General features: G+C 42.4%; 5 protein-coding genes across 5 annotated transcripts; 4 read left to right on the forward strand and 1 right to left on the reverse strand.

Annotated features, from left to right (window-relative positions):
- The first annotated feature begins 805 nt into the window (after positions 1-805).
- LOC116204639 (pinin) lies at positions 806-4,246 on the forward strand. Its single transcript, XM_031536813.1, has 10 exons — positions 806-1,022; positions 1,141-1,251; positions 1,359-1,424; positions 1,622-1,786; positions 1,875-1,988; positions 2,317-2,388; positions 2,712-2,795; positions 2,935-3,035; positions 3,364-3,448; positions 3,605-4,246. Exons 1-10 carry the CDS (start codon positions 945-947, stop codon positions 3,959-3,961), a joined length of 1,233 nt encoding a protein of 410 aa, XP_031392673.1. The 5' UTR covers positions 806-944; the 3' UTR covers positions 3,962-4,246.
- A 393-nt stretch (positions 4,247-4,639) lies between these two features.
- On the forward strand, positions 4,640-7,242 carry LOC116204640 (COP9 signalosome complex subunit 8). The gene is made up of 5 exons (XM_031536814.1): positions 4,640-4,864; positions 4,954-5,033; positions 5,440-5,621; positions 5,983-6,090; positions 6,797-7,242. Exons 1-5 carry the CDS (start codon positions 4,760-4,762, stop codon positions 6,934-6,936), a joined length of 615 nt encoding a protein of 204 aa, XP_031392674.1. The 5' UTR covers positions 4,640-4,759; the 3' UTR covers positions 6,937-7,242.
- A 425-nt stretch (positions 7,243-7,667) lies between these two features.
- Positions 7,668-9,320, reverse strand: LOC116203232 (fasciclin-like arabinogalactan protein 19). Its single transcript, XM_031534906.1, has one exon. It carries the CDS (start codon positions 8,700-8,702, stop codon positions 7,668-7,670), a length of 1,035 nt encoding a protein of 344 aa, XP_031390766.1. The 5' UTR covers positions 8,703-9,320.
- A 982-nt stretch (positions 9,321-10,302) lies between these two features.
- On the forward strand, positions 10,303-13,547 carry LOC116205012 (bZIP transcription factor 12-like). Its single transcript, XM_031537431.1, has 4 exons — positions 10,303-11,316; positions 11,518-11,589; positions 12,462-12,491; positions 13,068-13,547. Exons 1-4 carry the CDS (start codon positions 10,657-10,659, stop codon positions 13,140-13,142), a joined length of 837 nt encoding a protein of 278 aa, XP_031393291.1. The 5' UTR covers positions 10,303-10,656; the 3' UTR covers positions 13,143-13,547.
- Positions 13,548-16,750: 3,203 nt separating this feature from the next.
- Positions 16,751-21,059, forward strand: LOC116202305 (WAT1-related protein At1g25270-like). Its single transcript, XM_031533820.1, has 7 exons — positions 16,751-17,246; positions 17,427-17,489; positions 18,337-18,453; positions 19,055-19,319; positions 19,414-19,572; positions 19,671-19,822; positions 20,394-21,059. Exons 1-7 carry the CDS (start codon positions 17,038-17,040, stop codon positions 20,704-20,706), a joined length of 1,278 nt encoding a protein of 425 aa, XP_031389680.1. The 5' UTR covers positions 16,751-17,037; the 3' UTR covers positions 20,707-21,059.
- The last annotated feature ends 1,827 nt before the right edge of the window (positions 21,060-22,886 follow it).

Raw genomic sequence — 22,886 nt, forward strand, 5'->3', positions numbered from 1 at the left:
TAATCCAAGCAAAATATCCAAAGAATGCCGTCATTACTTTTCTTTTTGGGAAAAATGACACTTTTAATTTTTCAGCCTTTAAAATTTTTACCACCTTAATTCTAAACTTCTTCTTTTACTGTTTTAGTTCTTAATTTTTCATTTTTTTTTGCCACTTTAGTCCGGATTTCACGTTTCCTATTAAAAATAACATTTTTTTTGTCTAAAAAATGGTCAAATATTTAATTATAATTGTTTGAAATTAAAAGGAAAAGGAAGAAAAAGAAGAAATGGAAACGCCATGGCAAAGGAGAGGGGAGGGGGTGGCTATGGTCTCACCAACGGCCTCCACCACTAATCGAAATCACCGGCGACCACTGTTGCTAGTGAGCCCCCCAACCCTCGCAAATCGTGATCGACCTTTGATGATTTCAACTTTGGAGGGCTGGGGAACTCGTCGCCATCAATCCTTCTCTTCATCGACCTCGCAAGAAGTAAAAAAAAAATGGTATTGGTTGGTGAGATTGTGGCCGTGGTGAACCCCCAAGTCGGGTCATAAAAAAGATTTAGAACTAAAGTGGCAAAAGTTACAAAAACTAAAAATTAGAATTGTTTATTTTATTTTATTTTATTATTATAAGAGAGATTATAATCTCATACAAGACTAAATGGAGGCACGGAATAATCGAATTGGAGACCTCATGATTTTATTTCTTTTTATGTGTTAGGTAATTCTGAAAAGTAAAAATAAATAGAAAAAGGGAACCCTAAGAAAGAAAATGGGAAAAGTGTGTACTTTTTTAAAGTAGGACCGAAAGCAGAGGAGTAGAACCCGGTACAAGGGTTTTTGCTCGGCTTATCACGGCACCACCGAGTCACCGACTGAGCTGCACGGCAGCCTTCCTCTTCTGTCGTCGGTGAAGGAGAAGAAGACGACGGCGGAAGCACACTCTCTAGCCGACGGAATGGCGAGCACGGAGGTGGAGAAGACGGAGGAGGAGCTCCGCAAAGAGATCGATGAGCTCCACCGCCAGCAGCGCGAGGTCTCCCTTACCTTCCCCTCCCCTCCCTTACTTCCTTCATTCTCCCCTTCTTCTCTGTCAATCGCGTCTCGTAATCTCCTTCGTCCTCGTCATCCTCTTATGGTCGTTGATCGTGCAGATAACAGAGCGGCTTCGAGACCCTAGAGGACTCCGCCGGGGCACCTTCTCCGGAGCCGGCCCTCGGAACGTCGCCGCCAACGGAGCTCGCCCCCGCGGGCTTATCCGCCCTGTTCGTTACTCTCACCTCCACGTTCAATTTACTCTATTGTGTTAGGAAAGACGAGCTGAAGCTTTGACTGTTTTGCTGTGGCCGCATGTTGAATATTGGATTTGCAGGCAGATAGAGCTGATAGGGAAGATCAGCCTCCATCTAAGAGGCGGCTCTTATCGGCAGTTGTTAAGGTACATCATTTATGTTGCCCTAGAATTTACCGGCTGAAAATCTTGCAAATGTACTAAAGAATGGCTATCGGCACGGTTTTATGCTAGATTCTTCGTAGCTCCATTGCTAAAAGCTGTAGCTTTTTCTTTTTATTATCAATTGAATAGTCTGGGGGGAGAGCATCTAATCTGCTCTTGTATTTGCCATGGAATTGAAGGTGGAGGATGGAGAGATCACTGAGGATGCAGAAACAGCAAAGGATGCAAAGAACGTTGCATCTACAAAGGAGGGTGCTGTTGCTAGTGCAAATGATGGCAAAGTATCTGATTTGCACCGGGGTGGTGGATTTGGAAGAGATGGCAATAGGCGAGAGCCGAAGACGGTACTCTAATTCCTGCCATTTAAAAAAACATGAACTGAGTCGCTGCTTGTGTTGGTTCTCAAATTAATTTGTTTTCTTGATGTAACAGGTACTTGAAGCACTGCCCTCTGAACATGTTCCGAGGGTTTTACCGAAGAATGAGGACCCAAGCTTGGTTAATAGAAATAAAAGAATGTTGGGCCAGCTTCTTGGCACTTTAGAGGTATGGATACATGGTTGGTTTTTCTCTTCAACAGTCATTAGGTTATGTTGGTCTATGATGTATTAAAGTTTCTATTGCTCATGTCTTCTCACACACTTCTGGGATTGCTGATACGTGTAGTTCTTAAATCGTGTTAGGCAACATGATATTAGTTAAAGCATGTTATTCTTCTATTTATGCTGGGGAAATGAAAAACTATCTTAGTCTGCTTGTATCTGTCTTGTATGCTAAGTAGCATTACGATCACAAAAATGCTCTTAGTTGACATCTGTACTTAAGACTTTTTTGGATAGCCATCAGCCTTTTACTAATTCTCTGAACTCTTCAGAAATTCCGGAAAGAGGACATGAAACTTTCAGGAACAGAAGCATATATGCGGCGAAATAATTCTTTACAAAGGGTAAGTTCTTGTAACTCTTTATCGGTTGTCTTCTATCTATTAGTCTTCTGCTATTATTATCATGTGATGGCAATATTTTTCAACAGCATCAATGTTATAATAGATTTGGTCTGATGGTATGATCATCATTAGGAATGTTGCTTGTGTAGCTTATACATTTTTTTGGTTTGCTTTTGTTCTTGCTCCTACAGCCCGTTATTTTGGTATTATTGAGGAAACTGAATTCAATTATAGATCTGAAGCAGTCTCTGAACAGCCTCCAAAGAGTTTTCAGTTATTTATTGATACTTTTTGGGTACTTGACATCCTTCTATGTTCCACAGGCCGAACAAAAGGCGCGTGAAGAAAGTGAAAAGCTGAGGCAGCAAGAGCGTGAACAAATTGCAGAAAAGAGAAAGCAAGATCTGGTTCGTTTTCTAACAAGTTGTGCCTGTACATAGTACTGATTCCTGAGAATATTCAGATTTTTTTTCTGTGGCGTCCTTGATGAAGCTGTTGATCCTTGGGTTTTGACATTTTATTTTCCAATTTCTCTACTCCCATCAGACTCTCAGGGCACGAGTTGCTGCCAAGGCAGAGGAGAAGAAGTTGGAATTGCTGTTTCTTCGGTGGAGCGAGCACCAGAGAAAACTTTGCAATTTTATAAGGTAGATTTTCCTATATTGTGATCTTCATGTGGCCAGCAAACAATTCTTGTCTTCATGTTCTTTAGAATATACCCTCCAAAATGCGCTGTTGCAGTATGTCCAACAACATTTCCCTTATTGTGCTGCAGGTTATTTTTACTTTTGGTCCAAAAGTCTCCATATTCACAGTTTTATAGAGACAAAGATAAGTTTCTATTTTACGGGCATGATATGATAAACCAGCTTGATGCTTTACTTTCTCACCGTTTTGAAGGTTTGTGAGGCGGATCACAATGCTTGTTATTTTTCTTATGATTTTAATCTGTTGAACAACTTTGTTATCTTCCAGGACCAAAACAAAGCCCCCAATATATTATCTCCCAACTAAACCAGTGGAGGAAGATGCAGCTTCTGCTGAGCAGGCAAGGGAGCAGGTGGGCTTTTTTTCATTGAAATCATGTTCAACATCATAGAAACAGGAGAAGAGGAAAAAAATAAAAATGATAATATAAAAAAGGGCCTATTGTTTGTGCCACATATTTTACTAAGAAATTTATTGGAGTTTTTGTAATTATTTGCTTGCATTACAGACTTTCCTAGAGTGGAAGGCTGCTAGGAGGCAGGAGTTGTCCGAGTACCAGAAACAGATAGGAGAGCAGTACATTGCTAACGTTGAGAAGCAGCTGGAGAGGTGGCAAAACGCGAGGAAAGCGCGAAAAGGGAACAACAATGAGGATATGTTGAACTTGCAAGAGACTATGGACAAGGAGCTGGACACCCACAGGCTTGAGCATGGTCCTAAGACAAGGAAGATCCCAGGTAGTGGCAGCAACGAGGATGATGAAGATGATGTTGAGGACATCAATGCTGGGGAGGATGACATGATGGATGATGTACTCGGTGTCGAGGACAACAGGAGAGCCGAAGATCTCGGTAAGACAGAATAAGCAGGTAATAGAAGCTCAGAACCTTGATGATACCCCGGTCCATTCGAGCCCGACAGCTATGTAGTCCTCTTATTTACTAGCCACATGGCTCGTAGATTACAGGTTTGCGTTTGTTTTTCTGAACATTAGCTTTATTTCCTAGGTTTTCTTTCTAGAGTAATTAGGCTATGTTTTACATGATAAAGAACACGCCGAGGCGGATGATGATCCTCCTCAGAGTCGGATGCTTGCCTTGTATTATTTGTGTTTTTGGCTTAGTAATGGAATGCGATTCACTTCGGAGTAGCTCCCTTAGTTCCCTGAAAGTTATTATTGATCGCTATGGAAATTATCGTACTGCACAAGAATGGGAAGCTGCTCATTCGCACTTTGCATTATCAAATGGATCTTTTGCTTGGTCCAAATAAAGAGAACCTCTCTTGCAACGTTGACCTCTTTCCAAAAATTCAACTCTTACCACTGGTACAAAAAGTTTTCGCGACGGTCGGCGTGTCCTTTGTAACCGAAAAAAGAAATCATAATGCCATTAATGGCGATCTCTAGATGTCTCTTAGGATGAAAATGAGAGAGAATAGACGTACAAAACGACTAGAACAGGCCCAGCCCATTTTAATTGGGCCTCATCCTGGCCCATTAGCAGAGGTGAAGTACTGGAGTTAAACATGAGGCTCAGCCCGGCAAACTCCTCCGTCCTCCCCCTCCCCCTCCATCGCAGTGCTGCACGTACTGCATAGACCAAAAGCTCGGCCTGAACACGAGAGCTGCACGCCGGGGAGCATAGCTTAGCAGTTGGCAGGGATGGAGGAAGGTGGGATCGCCATCGACTTCAGCGAACTGAGGGAGGCTCTGTCCTCCCAGTCTTACTCCAAAGTCGCCGACATCTGCGATTCTCTCATGCTCCGGGTACCCTTTCACTGTTCCGTGGACTCCTCATTCACTGTTGTCGGTTCATCCTTTCTCCTCAATCTGACTGCCGCCGGAATTTGCTGCAGGTGGCGGCGGAGGGCGTCCCTTACCAAGACGAATGGCCTTATGCCCTTCATCTACTTGGCTACCTCTACGTTGATGACATGTGAGTATGGTTCTCTCCGCCCATTCGTAATTTTTATGATGCTTCTTTACATTGAAAAGTTTCCGCTTTAGCTTAAGCTTAATATGAGGGATAGCTTGAGTGATTGAGTAAGGAGTACCATTTGGTGGCACCGTCCTGCTCTACGCGCTAGGGTTCCCTGATGGCCTAGGATGTAGAATGTGCCGTATGACGGTCTTTAACTTCGATTCTAGGGAAATAGTTGATGCAAATAACTCGGGAGAGCTTCGGACGGTTATTTCGTGCGCTAATACCGAAAGCGATTGTGGAGGCTTTCTAGGATCAAATTGTTCTCTTGTGAACTTCTTGGTAACTATTCTCGGGGGCTTTTGTGTGGTGTTCTGCTTTAGGTCATTAGCTTCTGAACCTATTTGGTTTGGCGTGACAGAAACAGTGCACGATTTCTATGGAAATCCATTCCTGCTGCTATCAAAGAGAGCCAGCCAGAACTTGCTGCTGCTTGGAAAGTTGGTCAGAAGCTATGGACTCGTGACTATGCGGGTGTCCATGAGGCCGTGCGGGGCTTTGATTGGAGTCAGGAAACCCAGGGCCTCGTAAATTCTTTTTTGGGTTAGTTTCTCTTTCAGATCTCTTTTCCCACTCTCTCTGTTCACTTCTTAAGATTGTTAAAGCATACATATCAGCTTGACCTTGATTGTCCAAGTGCAACGTGGGAATAAAGAATTTTCATCTTTCCCAATACACCCATTTGGTGATGGCATATGATGTTGACTTGTTGATCTCATCCGTATCCATTAGCTTAGTGAATCTTTAACTTAATCCATTGCTATCTTTCATTCTTCTTGCTCCTTTTTTCCTTCCTTAGAGCTCCTTGATATACTTAGTTCAGTCTTGACAATTTTTACTGCTATTGAACTGTATTTTGTTTCCTCCCCCCCCCCCCCCCCCCCCCCCCCCCCCCCCCCCCTAGAGATTTATACCAGGAAGATGTTTCAACTGTTGTGCTCTGCTTATTCAACAATAAGCATCCAAGACACTGCACTCTTTTTGGGAATGACCGAAGATGATGCCACAAATTGTAAGCTTGACAAACTCTTCAGATATATGATGACATTTTCTCTAAAATTTATCGTATATGTGAAAATGCTCTTTGAATAACTGGTGCCCTACAATTGAAACTTTTTATGTGTTGTATTATAATATATGCTTTAGCTTTGAATAGTATGAGATTTATTTGGCCAAAAACAATTATGGTGGTGATGATAGTTTGCAGAGGCTAAGAGATACAGCTCCATTATTCTCTCATTGCAAGGTGTAAGAATGTGTCAATGAAAAGATGATTGTGGATCTAGTCATTGATATTAAAAAATGGAGTATCTAAGAACCTGTTATAGGTGTGGGGGCCCGAGCCATCGGTGAGATACCACTCTGGGTCGGTATGCCAGGAAGAATGGTATTTTGACCTAATTAGAGTTATTGAGAAGTCCCCAGTTTCAGTGAAATTGCAAAGCAGTATTTTTCTGCAAAATTTAAGAATAAGGGGTTTTGTCAATATTGTGAGATTTAATCCTAAGGACCGAACTTGTGTGTCCATAAAACTTTTTTCTATGTAATCAATTTTCTTGTTAGTGGCTGGAGAAAACCTGCAATGATGATGTTTACTTGAGCTTAGTCCCTATTGGGATAGATGGAGTATCATGTCCCACTCCTGAGGAGTTGCATCTTCATGTTGATTTGGGGGCTTGCTTAGATGCTTTCGTCTTAACCTGGATGATTTATGCCAGATGTCCTGCAGCAAGGGTGGCTCGTGGACCCTGTTTCTCTGATGCTCACTGTGAAGAAGCCACCCGTATTGAAAGAGCAGAAGCTCAACCCAGATAAGCTGCAACGCCTAACGGAGTATGTATTCCAACTGGAGCACTGAGTCTACTTCACTGGCACAAGGTGGTTCTCGAGTACAGATTGCAGGTCTGCAGCCCAGTCTTAATCTGTTGATGTAAACCATGCACATTCAGTTCTATTTGCTGGTGCATGTTTAGCTGATGAATGCGGTAAATGGTCCTTGCATCAGTTTCAATGTTTGTCAAGGATCGGGGAATGATCTTTTATTAGAGTGATTTTCTGTGATGCTCTTTATTTTCGCTGCTCCTGATTCGAGTTCGGTTCTTAGGAACGACGCGTAATATCTATAATTGAGTACCTTCTAGCATCAGGGAAATACTTTTTTCCACGATGATCATTTACTGGAAGCGGCAGAGATTCGTGTTAAGTTTTGGCATTGCATTGGGCCTGTTTGGAATGACTACATTGATACTGTGTCTGTGGCTTCCACCGAGAAGTTGCTGCCCCCAGCTTTACAGTCATTAATGAAGTTTTGCATCGATTGAATCAGAATATGGACTAAAGCCAACAATAGAAAGGGAAGAAATTGAAGATTGTACTTGGCTTGCCTGCAGTAGAAATAATTGGACTACAAATCTGAACCGAACTGTCAATCATCGAAGAAGATAAGGATGAATGTAGTCTTATTCTGATGTCTTTCAAAACAATCTGAATCTTTCGGTATGAGTCGTATGCCGATGATAAGAACTACTGAAACCGGAAAAAAAAAAAAAAAAGACTCGAACCAAGTTTAAGCTGGAGAACAGTGCGCGATCAAGATTGGAGCCCCACTGGTATCTCCAAACTCCAACCGCTGTGCCGTTTGAGGACATGAATGTGGCCTCCCTCGAACTCCTCCACTGTCTGATCACCCACATTGCTGCCCTTCATTAGTGGCGCCATCGGCTGGAAAGTGCGGTCTTCAATGTTTGCCCAGAGAACCCCATTGGCCATCGGTGACCGTGGAAGCTGTTCCCAGTGCGCCCTGATCACAGGAGAAGGCACTGGCGAAACTTTCACATTCGTCTCCAGAGTCCTTGCACTCATACTTTCTGGAGCCGGGGCTGGTGGCTGTACCGAAGTTGGAAGATGAGCCGGATGCGGAGGGAACGTCGGAGCCGGAGGGAAGAGAGGGGAGTGACTGCTGGGAGTTATGAGATCGGATTGTTTTTGGGCATTAGTTGAGGGCTTGGACGGCCTTTGCCGAGAATGGCGCGTGTGAGCATGAGGGGGCCCACTGGGAACAGACTGACTGTCCTGAGGCTGAATGGGCAGAGACCGACGCAGCCCATGGACGGCCACATGGCGGCTGTAGTAAACTCCTGGTGCCGTTAATTCTATACCGTCCATGGATACTGCGATGCTTCGAGGGATAGTACCATGAGACTGATTGCTTAAGCCGACACTGAGGGAGCGGCCGGTGAGGAGAGTGGGAAGGGGGTTGGAGGATGGTAAGAGGGAAAGGCGCCGGAGGTAGGTGGCGGAGAGGCGGCGAGGGACAGCGTGGATGCAGAGAGCAGAAACATAGGAGGAGGAGGGGAGGGCCATGTCGAGAGCAAAGAGGGAGTAGTCCGGAAGGGCAAAGAGAGTGAAGGAAGGGGTTGAGAGGAGGTCGAACTGGAGATCAGAGGTGGCGATCGCGTTGCCCATGAGGTTGTAGCCTCGGGATCGGAGGGCTGCGAGCAGCAAGTCCATCTCACTGGTGGGTATCGAGGCGCCACGACTTGGCAGCAGGAGGAGGACGAGGAGAAGCTTCGCGTGGAAGGCCCGCACCAGAAGCTCACCGTTGATGGCTGCATCGGACGCCATGGTTCCTCTTCAAGAACCAAGAAGAGCAAGAAGAAGAAGAAGAAGAAGAAGAGAGGAGTAATGGTTAATTCAGTGGTTAAAACATTTTTGGGCGGGAGGAGCTTAAATGGAGTCTGTTACTGTTATTCACTGTAACCGTAAAGTTCGTTAAAACAACAGAAGATCTAATGCCAATCTAATCTCTGCTCCCGGTGCATGTGCCTCGATGCATGAATTATTGCGGGTCCCGCCGATCCTGCAACTTAGGCATTCATGCGCCGGGTCCACGTGATACTAAGAGCTCGGTGGGTAGAGTCAGTTGATGGGCTTAGTTGGGCCTGATAAGTCGGCCCAGTGAAGTTTCTCTATTACATGGGGATCCGCTATGACAATGTGACTCTTTTCTTCTTTCTTTTTTTTTGGGTCTTTATTATGTGTATATTATACACGGGGGAGAGTTCGAGAGGATGTCCGGTCCATGCAAAGTTGGACAGATGGAATATCTTGGGAGCTGGGTGGATGGAGCCAACAATAAACATAAACACTCATATATTGAGATCCCGATCATGTAATTCAATTAAATACCATATGTAAAAATATACACAAACACATAAAAAAAAAAAAAAAGAAGGAAAATGTAATTCAGTGCGCAGTTTCTTTATGGGACGGCGAAGTCAGCTCAAGAGGATGGCAAATCATTCAGACTCCCCTCCCTCCTCCCCTATAAATTCCTCTTTATTCAATCACACACATTGAACGATCAAATGGACTATGACTAAAAGTTGAGAAAATTTTAGATAATCTTACATTAATTTTTTTAATGAATAATAATTATGATAATTATTCAAGTGATTAATATCAAAATTTTAATTTTATATAATTTAATTGGTGTTTTTTCGTGACAAAATATGATGGACGAATGACTTCAACTAAAAACCGAGTTAAAGCATGGGAGGGGGCGGGGCGATCGGTGCTGTTTGACATTTTTATTTTTACTTTTGTGGGTAAGAAACGGGGCAATGGTGTTGTTGACATTTGGATAGCAAGCCAAATGAGTGGGCCCCACCCTCATCTCCACGCCGCCGGGCGTATACACCTCCAGGCAGCATGCAAGCAGGAGCAGACGCGCGGACCCCCCCCCCCCACCGGACGTCTCTCAGGCGCATGCGCGCCTGGTGGAGCCAGAAATCCTAAGCAGCCGTGCAGGAGTCGGCATCCTCCGGCATCTGTTCTGATAATCATCTTACTTTTTTCTTTTTCTTTTATTTTATTTTTTTTCCTTTTTCGGTGTGCACTCAATTATTCATAAGTAGAATCGATTTAGTTCGAATTTTGGACGACACGCGAATCTTTTTCATTCATGATTGTCTCTCTCTTTCTCGGAAAGAATGATCTTTACCTCAAAATATTACAGTTTGAAAAAAAAAAAAAAAGAATTAACAGAATCATCAATTAATAATAATTATATGTCAATTAGCAATGTAATTAATACTCCGTTTACGAATTTGCTAACATTGCAGGATAGAATATAGAATTATCGGAAGAGTAGAATTTATTTTTCTGCTAAAGTAATGTGTTTTTTTAATATAATATAATATAATATAATATAATTTCATAGTCATACTATTGAACAACTCCGAAGTTCGAAGCAACATTTTCTTCTCCTCTCCTCTCCTCTTCATCCTCATCAATGTTCTGTTCTGTTCTGTTCTGTCTTGTTGGAACTGCCCCGTGAATTTCTCTCTCCTCTCTCTCTTCCGGCGAAGGTTCAGTCTTTCATTTCCCAACTGCTGAGCTGAAATATCCCCCGAAGCTCACTCAGTCTCCTCTCCCCGACAAATCCTCTGAGCAGACAGAGATTACCGGACAAAGTCGGACGGTGAAGAGAGAGAGAGAGAGTGGGAAGATCAGAGAGGGTCTAGTCTGAAAGGGAGCCGAGAGATTCGGAGGAGGAGGAGGGTTGAGGGCGGCAACGATGATGGCGTCGACAACGAGGAGGAGAGCAGCTAATCAGGATCTGCCACGCCAGCCCTCCCTCATCTCCGCCTCATCCCTCTCCCCCCTCATGGCCGACAACGCCGCCGCCGCCGGCTCTATCAACATGGACGAAATCCTCAAGAACTTCTACCCCGAGACCACCCCCAGCTCCAGCTCCAACCCCGACGCCAACGCCAACGCCAACGCCAACGCCAACCACAACCCCCCTTCTGACCCCGCCCCCGATCCTCCCCCTCCCCTTTTTCACTCCGCGGGAAATGACGCTGACAAGACCGTCGACGATGTCTGGAAGGAGATCGTGGCTGGCGCCGCGCGGCAGCACCCTTCCGATGGCGGCAGGGACCAGCAGGTCACCCTGGAAGATTTCCTGATGAAGGCTGCTGTCGGACCTCCTGTGGAGGCTGCTGCAACCGCTGCGCCTGGACCCGGGGCCGTCCCTTCCGTGATGGTCAATGGGAGCTTGATTCAGCCTCAGGGTCAATTGGGGGTCCCCGTAGGAGCAGGAGGTGGGGGCGGGAGAGGGAAGAGGAGGGCTGCGCTGCATGAGGAGCCGCCCGTGGACAAGGCCACCCAGCAGAAGCAGCGCCGCATGATCAAGAACCGCGAATCGGCCGCCCGCTCCCGTGAACGGAAGCAGGTAAGAATCGGATTGTGGATTCAGACAGAACACTGATTGATTTATGCTCCTTTTGCTCTTCCAAGATTGAATTTTTTATTGATTAATTAATAATTGTATCTGTGAGTGTGTTCTCAAGCAATTCGATAGGAACAATCGTGTTTGGTGATCTTTAGCTGGAGTTTCATTCTTAAGATGCTTTCTATCTGTCTGATCTTACAGGCATATACTGCAGAGCTGGAAAATCTGGTCACCCAGCTCGAGGAGGAGAATGCTCAACTTCTAAGAGAAGAGGTAATACCCCATTTCCCATTAGCCTTTACGAGGAGAGTAACTAGTGCCTGTCGATATTTCCGTATCCGACTCTATCACGAGTTCCTACATTTATTGCCGGCTTTAACATTTGTTGGTGTGAGATGTTGAGATGAACTAATCTGATATCTTAGTATCCGACTCATACTCCATTTACACTTATTGACACCTATTCCCACAGAATGCCTTGTCAGCACAAACAACCTAGTCTCCCACCTTCTAAATGGCTTTCTGATAATATCAGTCAATGCTGAGAATTATATGAATTGTCCGGCCCTGAAAATGATTCTGGCATTCATTTGAGTAGGTGACATAGTGAGTAGAGTTGGAACTCCCATAACTAGTGCTCTATCTCGACTTTGGCGGGTTTGGTTTTCTCCTGACTGATTCTTTCTGAGAAAACCTCTGGCTTGTGAAGGTCTGTCTATGTGGGCAAACCATTGATAGCTACCGATGTTGAATTGTGCACTCTATCATAAACTATTCATCGGAAAGTTGATGAACTAACCAAGGCTGTGCACCTGAAGTTTTTGAGTGCCCGAAGACTGAGAGAGCCTCCTCAAAAGATGCAGACTACTATGCGGAATTAGAAAGCAAGCACACTGTTGAAAGCAGTGGAACATGGAGACTATAACTTTTGAGAAAATTCGTATATTCGCTTTAACAATATCAAGAACCTGTCATGTTATTTTCCATTGTGTTTGATGGTTCCATGTGCCCTCTGAGTGCATGCTTTACAATGTAATGCATAGACATAGGCTCTTACCAGATTTCTTTTCCGAATCCATCCTATCTCTGTTCTCATGGCTTGAGCTTCTATTACAATATTCTAAATTATTATATCATGAATGCAGGCCGAGCTGAACAAGGAAAAATGCGAAAAGGTATGTGCTGTTCATTCTGGATCGCGTAGTGAAAATTTGCGTGATAGTTGGTCATGAAATTGTGCCAAGCTGTTGTATTTCTAGTACAATCTATGGGCTGCTGTGGCTTTATTTTTGTCTCGTCTTCATGCTTCGAGTCTGCGAATCATCTAGCTTGCTCTCCTTTCCTTATCCGATTATGATTATTGGTGAAATAGTACTCTACTGATGAAAGTGTTTAAGATTGAGGGTTATGAGGAGAAATGATTTCACTTGAGACAACATTCGAGAATTTCAGAATTTAGTATAGAAGCCCTGTTTCCATGTCCTCGAGCCATATTGATTCATTGGACGTGGCTGAATTACAATTCCATTTGGGATCTGAAATCGGGAAGTCTGAATATATGATAAGTTAAGTGATACCAACTCAATAACCAACAATCAACTGTAACCACTGCAGTCCTATGTGAATATTGCTAGGAAAGGATACAGCTTTTTTATATCGATTTCCATGGCAGTTTTTTCCGTTGCTATTTGAGCATTCGCAGGTCGCATCTCGAGATTAAATATTGGTGTGTTGTTTGTTGATCATTGCAGTTGGTGGAGATTGTTGTTCCTGTGACAGAAGGTAGAAGACCGCCAAGGGATCTTCGGAGGGTCCAGTCCATGTAGGGGTGTAGCTTCCTCGAGTAATCTCCTATGAGAACGAGCAGTGTTAGACTGCCACTTCCATTAAAGACATCTTTCACACAGCAGAGCAGTTAATAAAGGGAAAGCAGGAAGAATCAGAAGAGCATAAAGAGAAACGAGTTGCACTATCGCATCTATTCTTACTAATAGTATCTCACGTTATTACAAACTGTTGTTGCAGATTGCTTCTCCTGTAGAGAAAGGGGATGTGCGTAAATAGAGAGGTATGAATACATTCTGTTTGTTACAGATCGAGGGTGGGTGTATTTAAGAATGGTAGGTTAGGTTGGATGGTTGAGAATATTTAATCTAGCACTGACTCGTCTAGTTATGTTGTAGTGTGATAAAAGTGATCATTTATAGAAAGGTCTGTTTACATTCATTTTCTGGTGGTACGTACTTCTCTGTCTCTCTACGACTTGTTTGAATTGATCTGAGTATCCTCTTGGGCTCGCATGCATCTTACTGCAGTACTTTATCTCCTCTCGCGATCCTTACGGAGGTATAATATAACTACTGAAACTTGAGCGAGCCGAAGCTCGAGACTGCTTTGGTTTGATCTGTTGAATGAGTTTGTATGTAATTTGGGATCTAAGTGGTTTGAAGAGTATTAAAATAGGAGAGGTTCGATTAGGCTCGTTGGCCTCCTAAACAGATAATTGCTGATCGTCGGCTTAACTTGCCCGACTAGAAAATGCAGTTACAGTGTCAATGAAATATATTGACGTATGTAGGAGAAGTTCCATTCAGCCTGTGGGCCTCTTGAACGCCGGATTAGGTTACCCGACTAGGAAGCTGGGCAGAGTTATCACTGATCAGAGAGTCACTTAAACAGATGTTTACATGGGATGGGATTACATCTCCGATGTCGAACCGTTAGACCTCCGTTTGGTCGCAATCCCAAATCATTCAGCTTATATTCCGTATGTCTTTCAAAGCACACCGTGCTAATCGATGATCAAATAGTTGATTACATACCAAGTGAGTTCACGAGCACTAACGCAGAAGGCATCAAATCAAAGTTGCTAAGCTCTGTTTAACTTGACGAAATTGAATACAGCCGAAATGATTACATTTGCCTATTATTGATGTACTTCTGCTGCTTCCGAGAACATTCATGTCGCGTCAGTTCCTTCGACGATCAGACAATCAGTTGCCATTTTAGACAAGCTTTATGGCTTAGTTGATTAATGTTCATCGTTTATTTGGAATTAAAGCTAACCCACTAATTAAAGCAGAAAGCCACCGAGCTAATAAAAAAAACATTTAAAGCAGAAAGCCATAGACAAAAAAAAAAGCTACACGACAAGTTCGAGGTTTCCGAATAAACATGTGACGATTGATGCGAATTTCTTAAGTAGCGCATTATAGACCTCAAAAATTCGGAAATTCGAATAATATTTGCATATCAAGGGATTCATCAAACCAATAGAGAGAGAGAGAAAATATGAAAAAAAGGGTAAGAAAAACGAGCTAAAAACTTTAATTCGTATTTCTAAGTCGAGAATAACGTCACTGTGTTGAACCTGACTTTTTTGTTCATCTATGTATTTGTTCACTTCTCTATTTTTTTCGGCCAAAAAAGAAGAAATCATCAAAATAGCGCTTGTACCTCTTAAATAAGGTATCGAATTCGAATCTTATAAATAAAAATATATTAGACGAGTCTTATTCACTTAGTGGTCTGGCTCGACGGTTGGACTTTAAGATATCTTAGTGCACGTCGGGGGGGAAAAAAAAACTGATGTGGGGTGAATGCGGCTTTGCAATTAGGAATGGGAGTTTTGGTCAAAGCGATAGTCAAATAAAGGGCCTCGATATATAATAGCAAAATAGCAATATGCCCACGTGTGGTATGGCCCAAGAGACAAAGCCCAGCATACGTGTCGGGGCAGCTCCTTTGCTTTCTTGCCTTTCCTCCCTTCCAACCTTTTTCTGCACGATCAAAGTGAAATTTCACGTTTCCAACATTCTTCGGTTAAAGTAATTTGTTAATTGCTTGTTTTCACTGGAAAAATATTTTAAGTTTGAATCTTGCATGAATATTCCCTTGAGAATATTTTAATTTTTAAATGATCGATTCAGCTCAAATTGAATTAGTTATGACTCTTTTTATATTTCTGAATATCCGGTGTATATACTCATAAAAAAGTAAAATTCCAAAAATAAATAACAAAAATATAAATATAAAAGGAGAAATTCCACGTCAGAGACGGCCCCACCTCTGCCTTCCTTCGGCTTCAACTCTATTTTTTTTTTGTTAAATAAAAGGCTAGGTCGGGTTATTAGCTCGTTGTGGCTGTCCCAACTAAGGAAACATAATCGCCACGGAATGTTCCTTTCGCCATAGCTCACTGAGACTTAAGCCTAACTTGGTCACCGCAGCGCTACTAACACACTAGTGAATTAAGTCCAAGGCTCACTATATCAAATATTATGAGTCGATCACCGCCATCCCACAATACACCCATATAGTGGCGAGTTCTATGTACTCAGTGAAATTCGAACTCGTGATATTCAAGTAGAACGCTTGATGCTTAACCACTAGACCACCGTGCTGGTGGTGGCTTCAACTCCAATAGTAATAGCATCGAGAGATATATGGGTGCAAAGTCTCATCGTGATTATCTGATAATGGCATAAAATGTGCAATTAGTCATGTGATCTATTAATATTATTGTTTGTGCGCTCGTGAGATATTTAATATGACCGGGTAACTAATTGAGATGTATTGTATATATACGTATATCAATATACATTAAGGTTCCAACCGGACGATCTTATATTTCCAAGTATTCAACCGATATTTAGATTAAAAGTATCGAAGTTTCACCTTGAACGACTTATGTTATGTGGATCGACGAGAATTGACCGTTTGAGCTTATTTAACGTAACTTTGTCGGTTCTTCGTGAATGTGTAGGTTTATTGACCTTTAATCGCTACGCACGCGGTGCGACTCCTTAGATATAATTAAGAGTAATGAATTATACAACTCATGTAAATGGAGATTTACATCGTCTGTTTGTGACCATACAACTGGAAAATGAAACAGGAAATTGAGAGGGTCACTTGGGGAGCAAGCAAACATATATCACAATATATCCTAATAACGACCATTCAGTCTGTGCAGATTAATTTGAGTAGATCAAGTCCAAGTTAATCTTTTTTTTTTTCTGACTCACAAACCCTCGATCATAGAGAAAATCTTATTCCATCTCGAGTCACGACTCTAATCTCAGCGACATCGCTTCTCGTGTACGTACATACATACATATATATATATATATATATATAGAGAGACACACACACGAGCGGGACAAACGTGAGCAATTGCCGATTGGGCGATGATATCCGATCGTCGTCGATGCTGTGTCCCGGCGGCCGTCACATCACCGCCACCACAATCTCTCACTACTTGTGGCTGCGTCACGTGCCAGGGCCGATACGTCCATGCTGACGTGTTGTGCTCTTGGGGAAATAGCGCCCTCGATCGGCACTCTCTCTCCCACCACCACTAACTGCACTTTATTAGGGCTTTTTCGCATGTATAAATACGCAGTTTCCTTCTCCTTCCTCTTCAAACACCAGCTGTCTGTCTGCCTGTCTCTCTCTCTCTCTCTCTCTCTCTCTCTCTACACCATTGCATTGATAGCAGCTTATATAGGCTTTGAATGAGCAAACACAGCAATAGCTAAGAGAGGATCAGAAAGGGAAACAAAATCACACATCTTCCCCATAAATAATCCTTCACTGATCTCCAAGTGAACAAATACAGTTTCTCTTCTTCCTCCCGTCACTCGACTCGTCTTTCCTTCACTCCCACGACTATATACACGCGTCGCTCGGCTCGTCCTCCCGTATAATTGTTCGCTCGGGATGTATATCATGGCGATGCAGAGGTTTTGCAACGCCATGCACGGGATGAAGGCGCCCCTGATAATGGTGGTCGTCCAGACTGCGTTTGCGGGCATTAACATCCTCTACAAGCTCGTGGCCAATGACGGTATGAGCCTCCACATCGTCGTGGCATACCGCTTCATCTTTGCCACCGTGTTCATGGTCCCCGTAGCCCTCATCTTCGAAAGGTACCACGATAATTCATCAGCGCATCTTATTTCCATTCCATATACGGTGGTCTAATAATCTTTCGAATATCAGCTTTCAGTCGGATGGTTTACTTTACGTTATATTATCTATCGAGATACATCTTTTCTCTCCAGCTACTTGAACGTGATCAAGATATGTAATGTTCATTGTTTCTGCAGGAAGAACAGGCCGAAGTTAACGTGGAAGGTGCTCGTGCAGGCCTTCTTCTGCGGGCTCTTCGGGTGAGTGCATATTTCGATGCCAATGCCTGAACCTCCTCGTAGTCGTAGTAGTACTCACGCTAATCGATCGGACTCCCGGAACTCTCCGGGATATTCCAGTTTATGCGAGAGAGCGCGTGCATGATCGGAGCGATCGCAATTACGGGAAATGGAATTGCTCCATTACCATGACCGATTTGATTTTTACTGATTCATTCCCGATATAAATTTATAAGGAAGAAGCAGAACTGCAATTGAACAGTCGGGCGGATCGTCAGGTGAAAAAGAGCTGTTTGCCAGCTGTATTACGTCCCCCGTCCTTACTTACCCCCCCCGGCCCGTATTAATTTCGCCCGCGAAATAAGGTTGCTTATACGTAGCTACGGTGGACACGTGTCGCCCGGCCCGGCTTTTTAGTTCACCGAATAAATATTTCTCTCTCTAGAAATATTGATTCTAGAGAGAGAGAGAGAGAGAGAGAGGGGGGGGGGGAGATGTCCAAAAAGCGCTGAAAAAGCTGACATAAAAGACTGCAGACTGCTTTGGCTCTCTTCCCGCTGCATGCAATGCTGCTTTTTGGGGATTTTAGCCACGTGGCAAGCCTCACGACACGTCTGCTGTCGTCCCGGTCAAGACTAACAACACTGACTCATGCAGGCATTGATTGATTAGACCATACAAAGTTACAAACAATTCCCAGTAAAATAAGGAAATATGTGCATGTACCTAATAACAAATACATAATATATATACTTATCAATAATATATACATATATGTATATGTACATTAGCACTAGTGCTGATTAGATTAAGGTTAATTTCATGTGATGGATGATTGACGGCACGATTGATTTCTTTTGTGTCTCAGGGGATCGATGGGTCAGAATCTATACCTGGAGAGCTTAGCACTGACGTCGGCGACGTATGCTTCAGCCATGGCAAACCTTGTTCCTGGAATGACATTCATACTGGCCATTTCCTTTGGGTACTTCTTTTATTTATTTATTTATTTTTGATGAAAAGTTCATTTCGTTCGTTCATAATTAATAGAGTATATACATACCCACCAGAAACAAAACACATACAAGACACCTAAAACATAATACTGAGAAGTCGGCCGGCTCGTACCAACAACAAATCTACACACAGTTAAGACTGTGGGCTGTGGATTCCGAGACATATAAACCGACGAAGGAAAAGTATTAATGCGGACTATAAACCGCGCTTGCCGATGCCTTTTTGGACCTGTTGACAAGCAACGAGCCTAGACTGGATTTATTCAAATCACAAACAACAAAACCTCACCCCCCCAAACCGGTAACAACCCAACCATGCACCCCTCAGATCCATCCCTCAGCCCCCGACCACCCACTGACCAGCACCTAGACCTGAGATCTGCACGAGGAGGACACCAGCTCTACCTCTTCATGGACCAGCTCCAAAGTTGTATTACATGCCATTTTATATAAGTATTGTGTTTTTATATATGCGACTACATATATATGTAATTACATATTCACAAACTATATATAACATCATTGTGAGAGAGGAACATTCAAGGATATCTCGGTGTTTTGTATTCGTAGGTTGGAGAAGTTGAGGCTGGGAACAATGGCAGGGAAGGCTAAGGTGGCGGGCACATTAATGGGGATAGGTGGGGCAATGTTACTCACCTTCTACAAAGGCGTAGAGATCGTTTTGTGGTCGACAAATGTGAACTTGTTGAAGACAACCACCACCGCAGGCCATTCTGCAGCTTCGTTGGCCGCACACCAGTCCAGTGATCGAGCCCTTGGCTCCCTCTTGGCCGTCTGCAGCTGCCTCTGCTACGCCTTGTGGCTTATCATTCAGGTATAAATTACCGACTGCATTGCTCTTTGTCCATAGATCGGTATTTCGTATTGATTTATTGATTAACAAGAGACTAAAAAGTGCATGTCTGCAGGCCAAGATGAGCGAGAGTTACCCGGCGCATTACTCGAGCACGGCGCTCATGTCCTTCATGGGGTCCGTACAGGCAGTGGCCTTCGCCCTCTGCCGGGAGAAGGATTGGACCCAGTGGAAGTTGGGCTGGAACATCCGCCTTCTGGGCGTCTCATATGCGGTAAGAAATGTGATAAAAAAAAAAAAAGGTTCATTTCACTCCATAACCAAGAAGTATCAATATACGATACATCTCATAATTTAATGTTACCCATACAGGGGATCATTGGATCTGGAGTGTGCATTACCTTAATTACTTGGTGCGTGCGCATGAGGGGGCCTCTGTTCGTATCGATCTTCAACCCTCTTATGCTCGTGCTCGTGGCCTTAGCAGGTTCCATGGTCCTAGATGAGAAACTGCACCTTGGAAGGTACATATATATACTATGCCTTCTTTGTTTTTTTCTTCTTTGGAGGGGGTTGAAAATACTAGTCTTTTACCCATATGATTTATTTAATTTTCAGTTTAAATTGGATTTTCAAAATATTTCTAAGTTTTTGAAATTGTAATTCTGCCATTTCCTTTATTTATAGTAACCTTTTTTACTATTTGTATGAATAAATTAAGGACTATTGGCAATGGCCATAAAAATATGTATATATATATATATGTAGATATACATACTCATAGTATATTATAAATATTGAATGTGCTACAATTAGAAAGAAAAAAAAGAAGAAGCCTACTTTCTGATTTTTTTTAGCAAAAACTTACATTATTTTGTGATAAAAACGTTTCTTAAAATATAGATTTAGTATGAATTAACTACTTTTCATAAAAACCTACTTGTTAAATCTATTTATATTGAAATATTTTGTTTTTTTCTTTGACAAACTATGTTGATCGAATGTATACGTAATATATGTACAAATATCATGCAAGAATTTGGAAATATGAGGTTGAGATTAATTTGCTGTTAATGTTATGGCAAATATTGGCAGCGCGTTGGGAGCAGGGCTGATAGTGTGTGGTCTCTACATGGTGCTGTGGGGCAAAGGCAAGGAGATGAAAAGGCTAAACCAATTGATGCCCTCGACTAACTCCAGCGAGTTACCAAATGTTGTTCATGTGATCGAGATCGTCGTCCCATCCCCGAAGATTAGCATCGACCCATCCCCGAAGATTAGCATCGACCCATCAAAAGATCATATTGACATTAGTGGCCGCCCTTCTGACATTAATGTCAATAACACGAGGGTATCAACAGGAGACGATGCCCAAGAACTACCCGGAAACAAGGTCACTTCGCAATAACAAAGGATCAAAAGGAAGACAATAAAGAAGAAGAAAATAAAAAAGTATGTTTCAACCAACATATATTGACTGACTCAAACGAGACTCATCACAAACATTCGATCCTAAGAAATCGACCGTAGCCAATAGCTATTAATAGCTGTAGCAAGCTCACACAAAATTCTGACTTGCCCTAAAACGGTGGCATTTTCTCTCAGAAGTCGGAAAGTTGGTTGGTAGATAGAATCCGGTTCTTTAGTTTTTTTTTTTCCCCTGCTCATAGAATGTACTGCGGATCGAAAAATTTAGTGAATATATGTGAAATGAAAATACTAGTCTTTCACTCATATGATTTATTTAATTTTCAGTTTAAATTGGACTTTCAAAATATTTCTAAGTTTTTGAAATTGTAATTCAACCATTTTCTTTATTCCTAATAACCCTTTCCACTATTTGTATGAATATAACTTAAGAACTATTGGTAATGGCCATAAAAAATATGAATATATCTATCTATATATATAAACCGGAAACATTTTGTAAGTTTTGAAGGAGAGTGCGTTCGTTTTTCATACTATCGAGTTTCTCTTATATATTTTTTTTAAAGAATGCGAATAAATTAATAAAAATATAGATATTACTTGATCATGAAGTAAGTAAGTAAGTAGTAATAATAATAATAAATAATGTCATAAAATAATGATATAATATAATACAATTGTTCCTAACTCAATTGCTCTATCTCGACTTTGGCGGGTTTGGCTTTCTCCTGGCTGATTCTTTCTGAGAAAACCTCTGGCTTGTGAAGGTCTGTCTATGTGGGCAAACCATTGATAGCTACCGATGTTGAATCGTGCACTCTATCCTAAACTATTCCTCGGAAAGTTGATAAACTAACCAAGGCTGTGCAACTGAAGTTTTTGAGTGCCCGAAGACTGAGAAAGCCTCCTCAAAAGATGCAGACTACTCTGCCGAATTAGAAAGCAAGCACACTGTTGAAATCAGTGGAACATGGAGACTATAACTTTTGAGAAAATTTGTATATTAGCTTTAACAATATCAAGAACCTGTCATGTTATTTTCCATTGTGTTTGATGGCTCCATGTGCCCTCCGTGTGCATGCTCGACAATGTAATGCATACACATATGCTCTTGCCAGATTTATTTTCCGAATTCATCCTATCTCTGTTCTCATGGCTTGGGCTTCTATCACAATATTCTAAATTATTATATCATGAATGCAGGCCGAGCTGAACAAAGAAAAATGCGAAAAGGTATGTGCTGTTCAATCTGAATTGCGTAGTGAAAATTTGCCTGGTACTTGGTCGTGAAATTGTGCCAAGCTGTTGTATTTCTCGTACAATCTATGGGCTGCTGTGGCTTTATTTTTGTCTCATCTTCATGCTTCTAGTCTGCGAATCATCTAGCTTGCTCTCCTTTCCTTATCCGATTAATGATTATAGGTGAAATAGTACTCTACTGATGAAAGTGTTTAAGATTGAGGGTTATGAGGAGAAATGATTTCACTTGAGACAACATTCGAGAATTTCAGAATTTAGTATAGAAGCCCTGTTTCCATGTCCTCGAGCCTTATTGATTCATTGGAGGTGGCTGAATTACAATTCCATTTGGGATCTGAAATCGGGAAGTCTGAATGTGTGATAAGTTAAGTGAAACCAACTCAATAACCAACAACCAACTGTAACCACTGCAGTCCTATGTGAATATATGGATAACCGGTAGGCAGTGCTTGGTATATTGCTAGGAAAGGATACAGCTATTTTATATCGATTTCCATGACTGTTTTTTCCATTGCTTTTTGAGCATTTGCAGGTCGCATCTCGAGATTAAATATTGGTGTGTTGTTTGTTGATCATTGCAGTTGGTGGAGATTGTTGTTCCTGTGACAGAAGGTAGAAGACCGCCAAGGGATCTTCGGAGGGTCCAGTCCATGTAGGGGTGTAGCTTCCTCAAGTAATCTCCTATAAGAACGAGCAGTGTTTTACTGCCACTTCCATTGAAGACATCTTTCACACAGCAGAGCAGTTAATAAAAGGGAAAGCAGGAAGAATCAGAAGAGCATAAAGAGAAACGAGTTGCCCTATCGCATCTATTCTTACTAATAGTATCTCACGTTATTATTGTTGCAGATTGCTTCTCCTGTAGAGAAAGGGGATGTGCGTAAATAGAGAGGTATGAAT

This window comes from Punica granatum, chromosome 4 (genome assembly GCF_007655135.1).
Source record: "Punica granatum isolate Tunisia-2019 chromosome 4, ASM765513v2, whole genome shotgun sequence".
Lineage (NCBI taxonomy): Eukaryota > Viridiplantae > Streptophyta > Magnoliopsida > Myrtales > Lythraceae > Punica > Punica granatum.

Excerpts from the sequence above, each read along its gene's own strand:
- LOC116204639 (XM_031536813.1), top strand. The coding sequence starts at position 945 with ATGGCGAGCACGGAGGTGGAGAAGACGGAGGAGGAGCTCCGCAAAGAG. Across the intron at positions 2,389-2,711 it reads GAAATAATTCTTTACAAAGG|GCCGAACAAAAGGCGCGTGA; the intron begins GTAAGTTCTTGT and ends TATGTTCCACAG. Across the intron at positions 3,036-3,363 it reads AAACTTTGCAATTTTATAAG|GACCAAAACAAAGCCCCCAA; the intron begins GTAGATTTTCCT and ends GTTATCTTCCAG.
- LOC116204640 (XM_031536814.1), top strand. The coding sequence starts at position 4,760 with ATGGAGGAAGGTGGGATCGCCATCGACTTCAGCGAACTGAGGGAGGCT. Across the intron at positions 5,034-5,439 it reads TACCTCTACGTTGATGACAT|AAACAGTGCACGATTTCTAT; the intron begins GTGAGTATGGTT and ends TTGGCGTGACAG. Across the intron at positions 6,091-6,796 it reads CGAAGATGATGCCACAAATT|ATGTCCTGCAGCAAGGGTGG; the intron begins GTAAGCTTGACA and ends GATTTATGCCAG.
- LOC116203232 (XM_031534906.1), bottom strand. The coding sequence starts at position 8,702 with ATGGCGTCCGATGCAGCCATCAACGGTGAGCTTCTGGTGCGGGCCTTC.
- LOC116205012 (XM_031537431.1), top strand. The coding sequence starts at position 10,657 with ATGATGGCGTCGACAACGAGGAGGAGAGCAGCTAATCAGGATCTGCCA. Across the intron at positions 11,590-12,461 it reads CTCAACTTCTAAGAGAAGAG|GCCGAGCTGAACAAGGAAAA; the intron begins GTAATACCCCAT and ends TCATGAATGCAG. Across the intron at positions 12,492-13,067 it reads ACAAGGAAAAATGCGAAAAG|TTGGTGGAGATTGTTGTTCC; the intron begins GTATGTGCTGTT and ends TGATCATTGCAG.
- LOC116202305 (XM_031533820.1), top strand. The coding sequence starts at position 17,038 with ATGTATATCATGGCGATGCAGAGGTTTTGCAACGCCATGCACGGGATG. Across the intron at positions 17,490-18,336 it reads TTCTTCTGCGGGCTCTTCGG|GGGATCGATGGGTCAGAATC; the intron begins GTGAGTGCATAT and ends TTTGTGTCTCAG. Across the intron at positions 19,320-19,413 it reads CCTTGTGGCTTATCATTCAG|GCCAAGATGAGCGAGAGTTA; the intron begins GTATAAATTACC and ends GCATGTCTGCAG.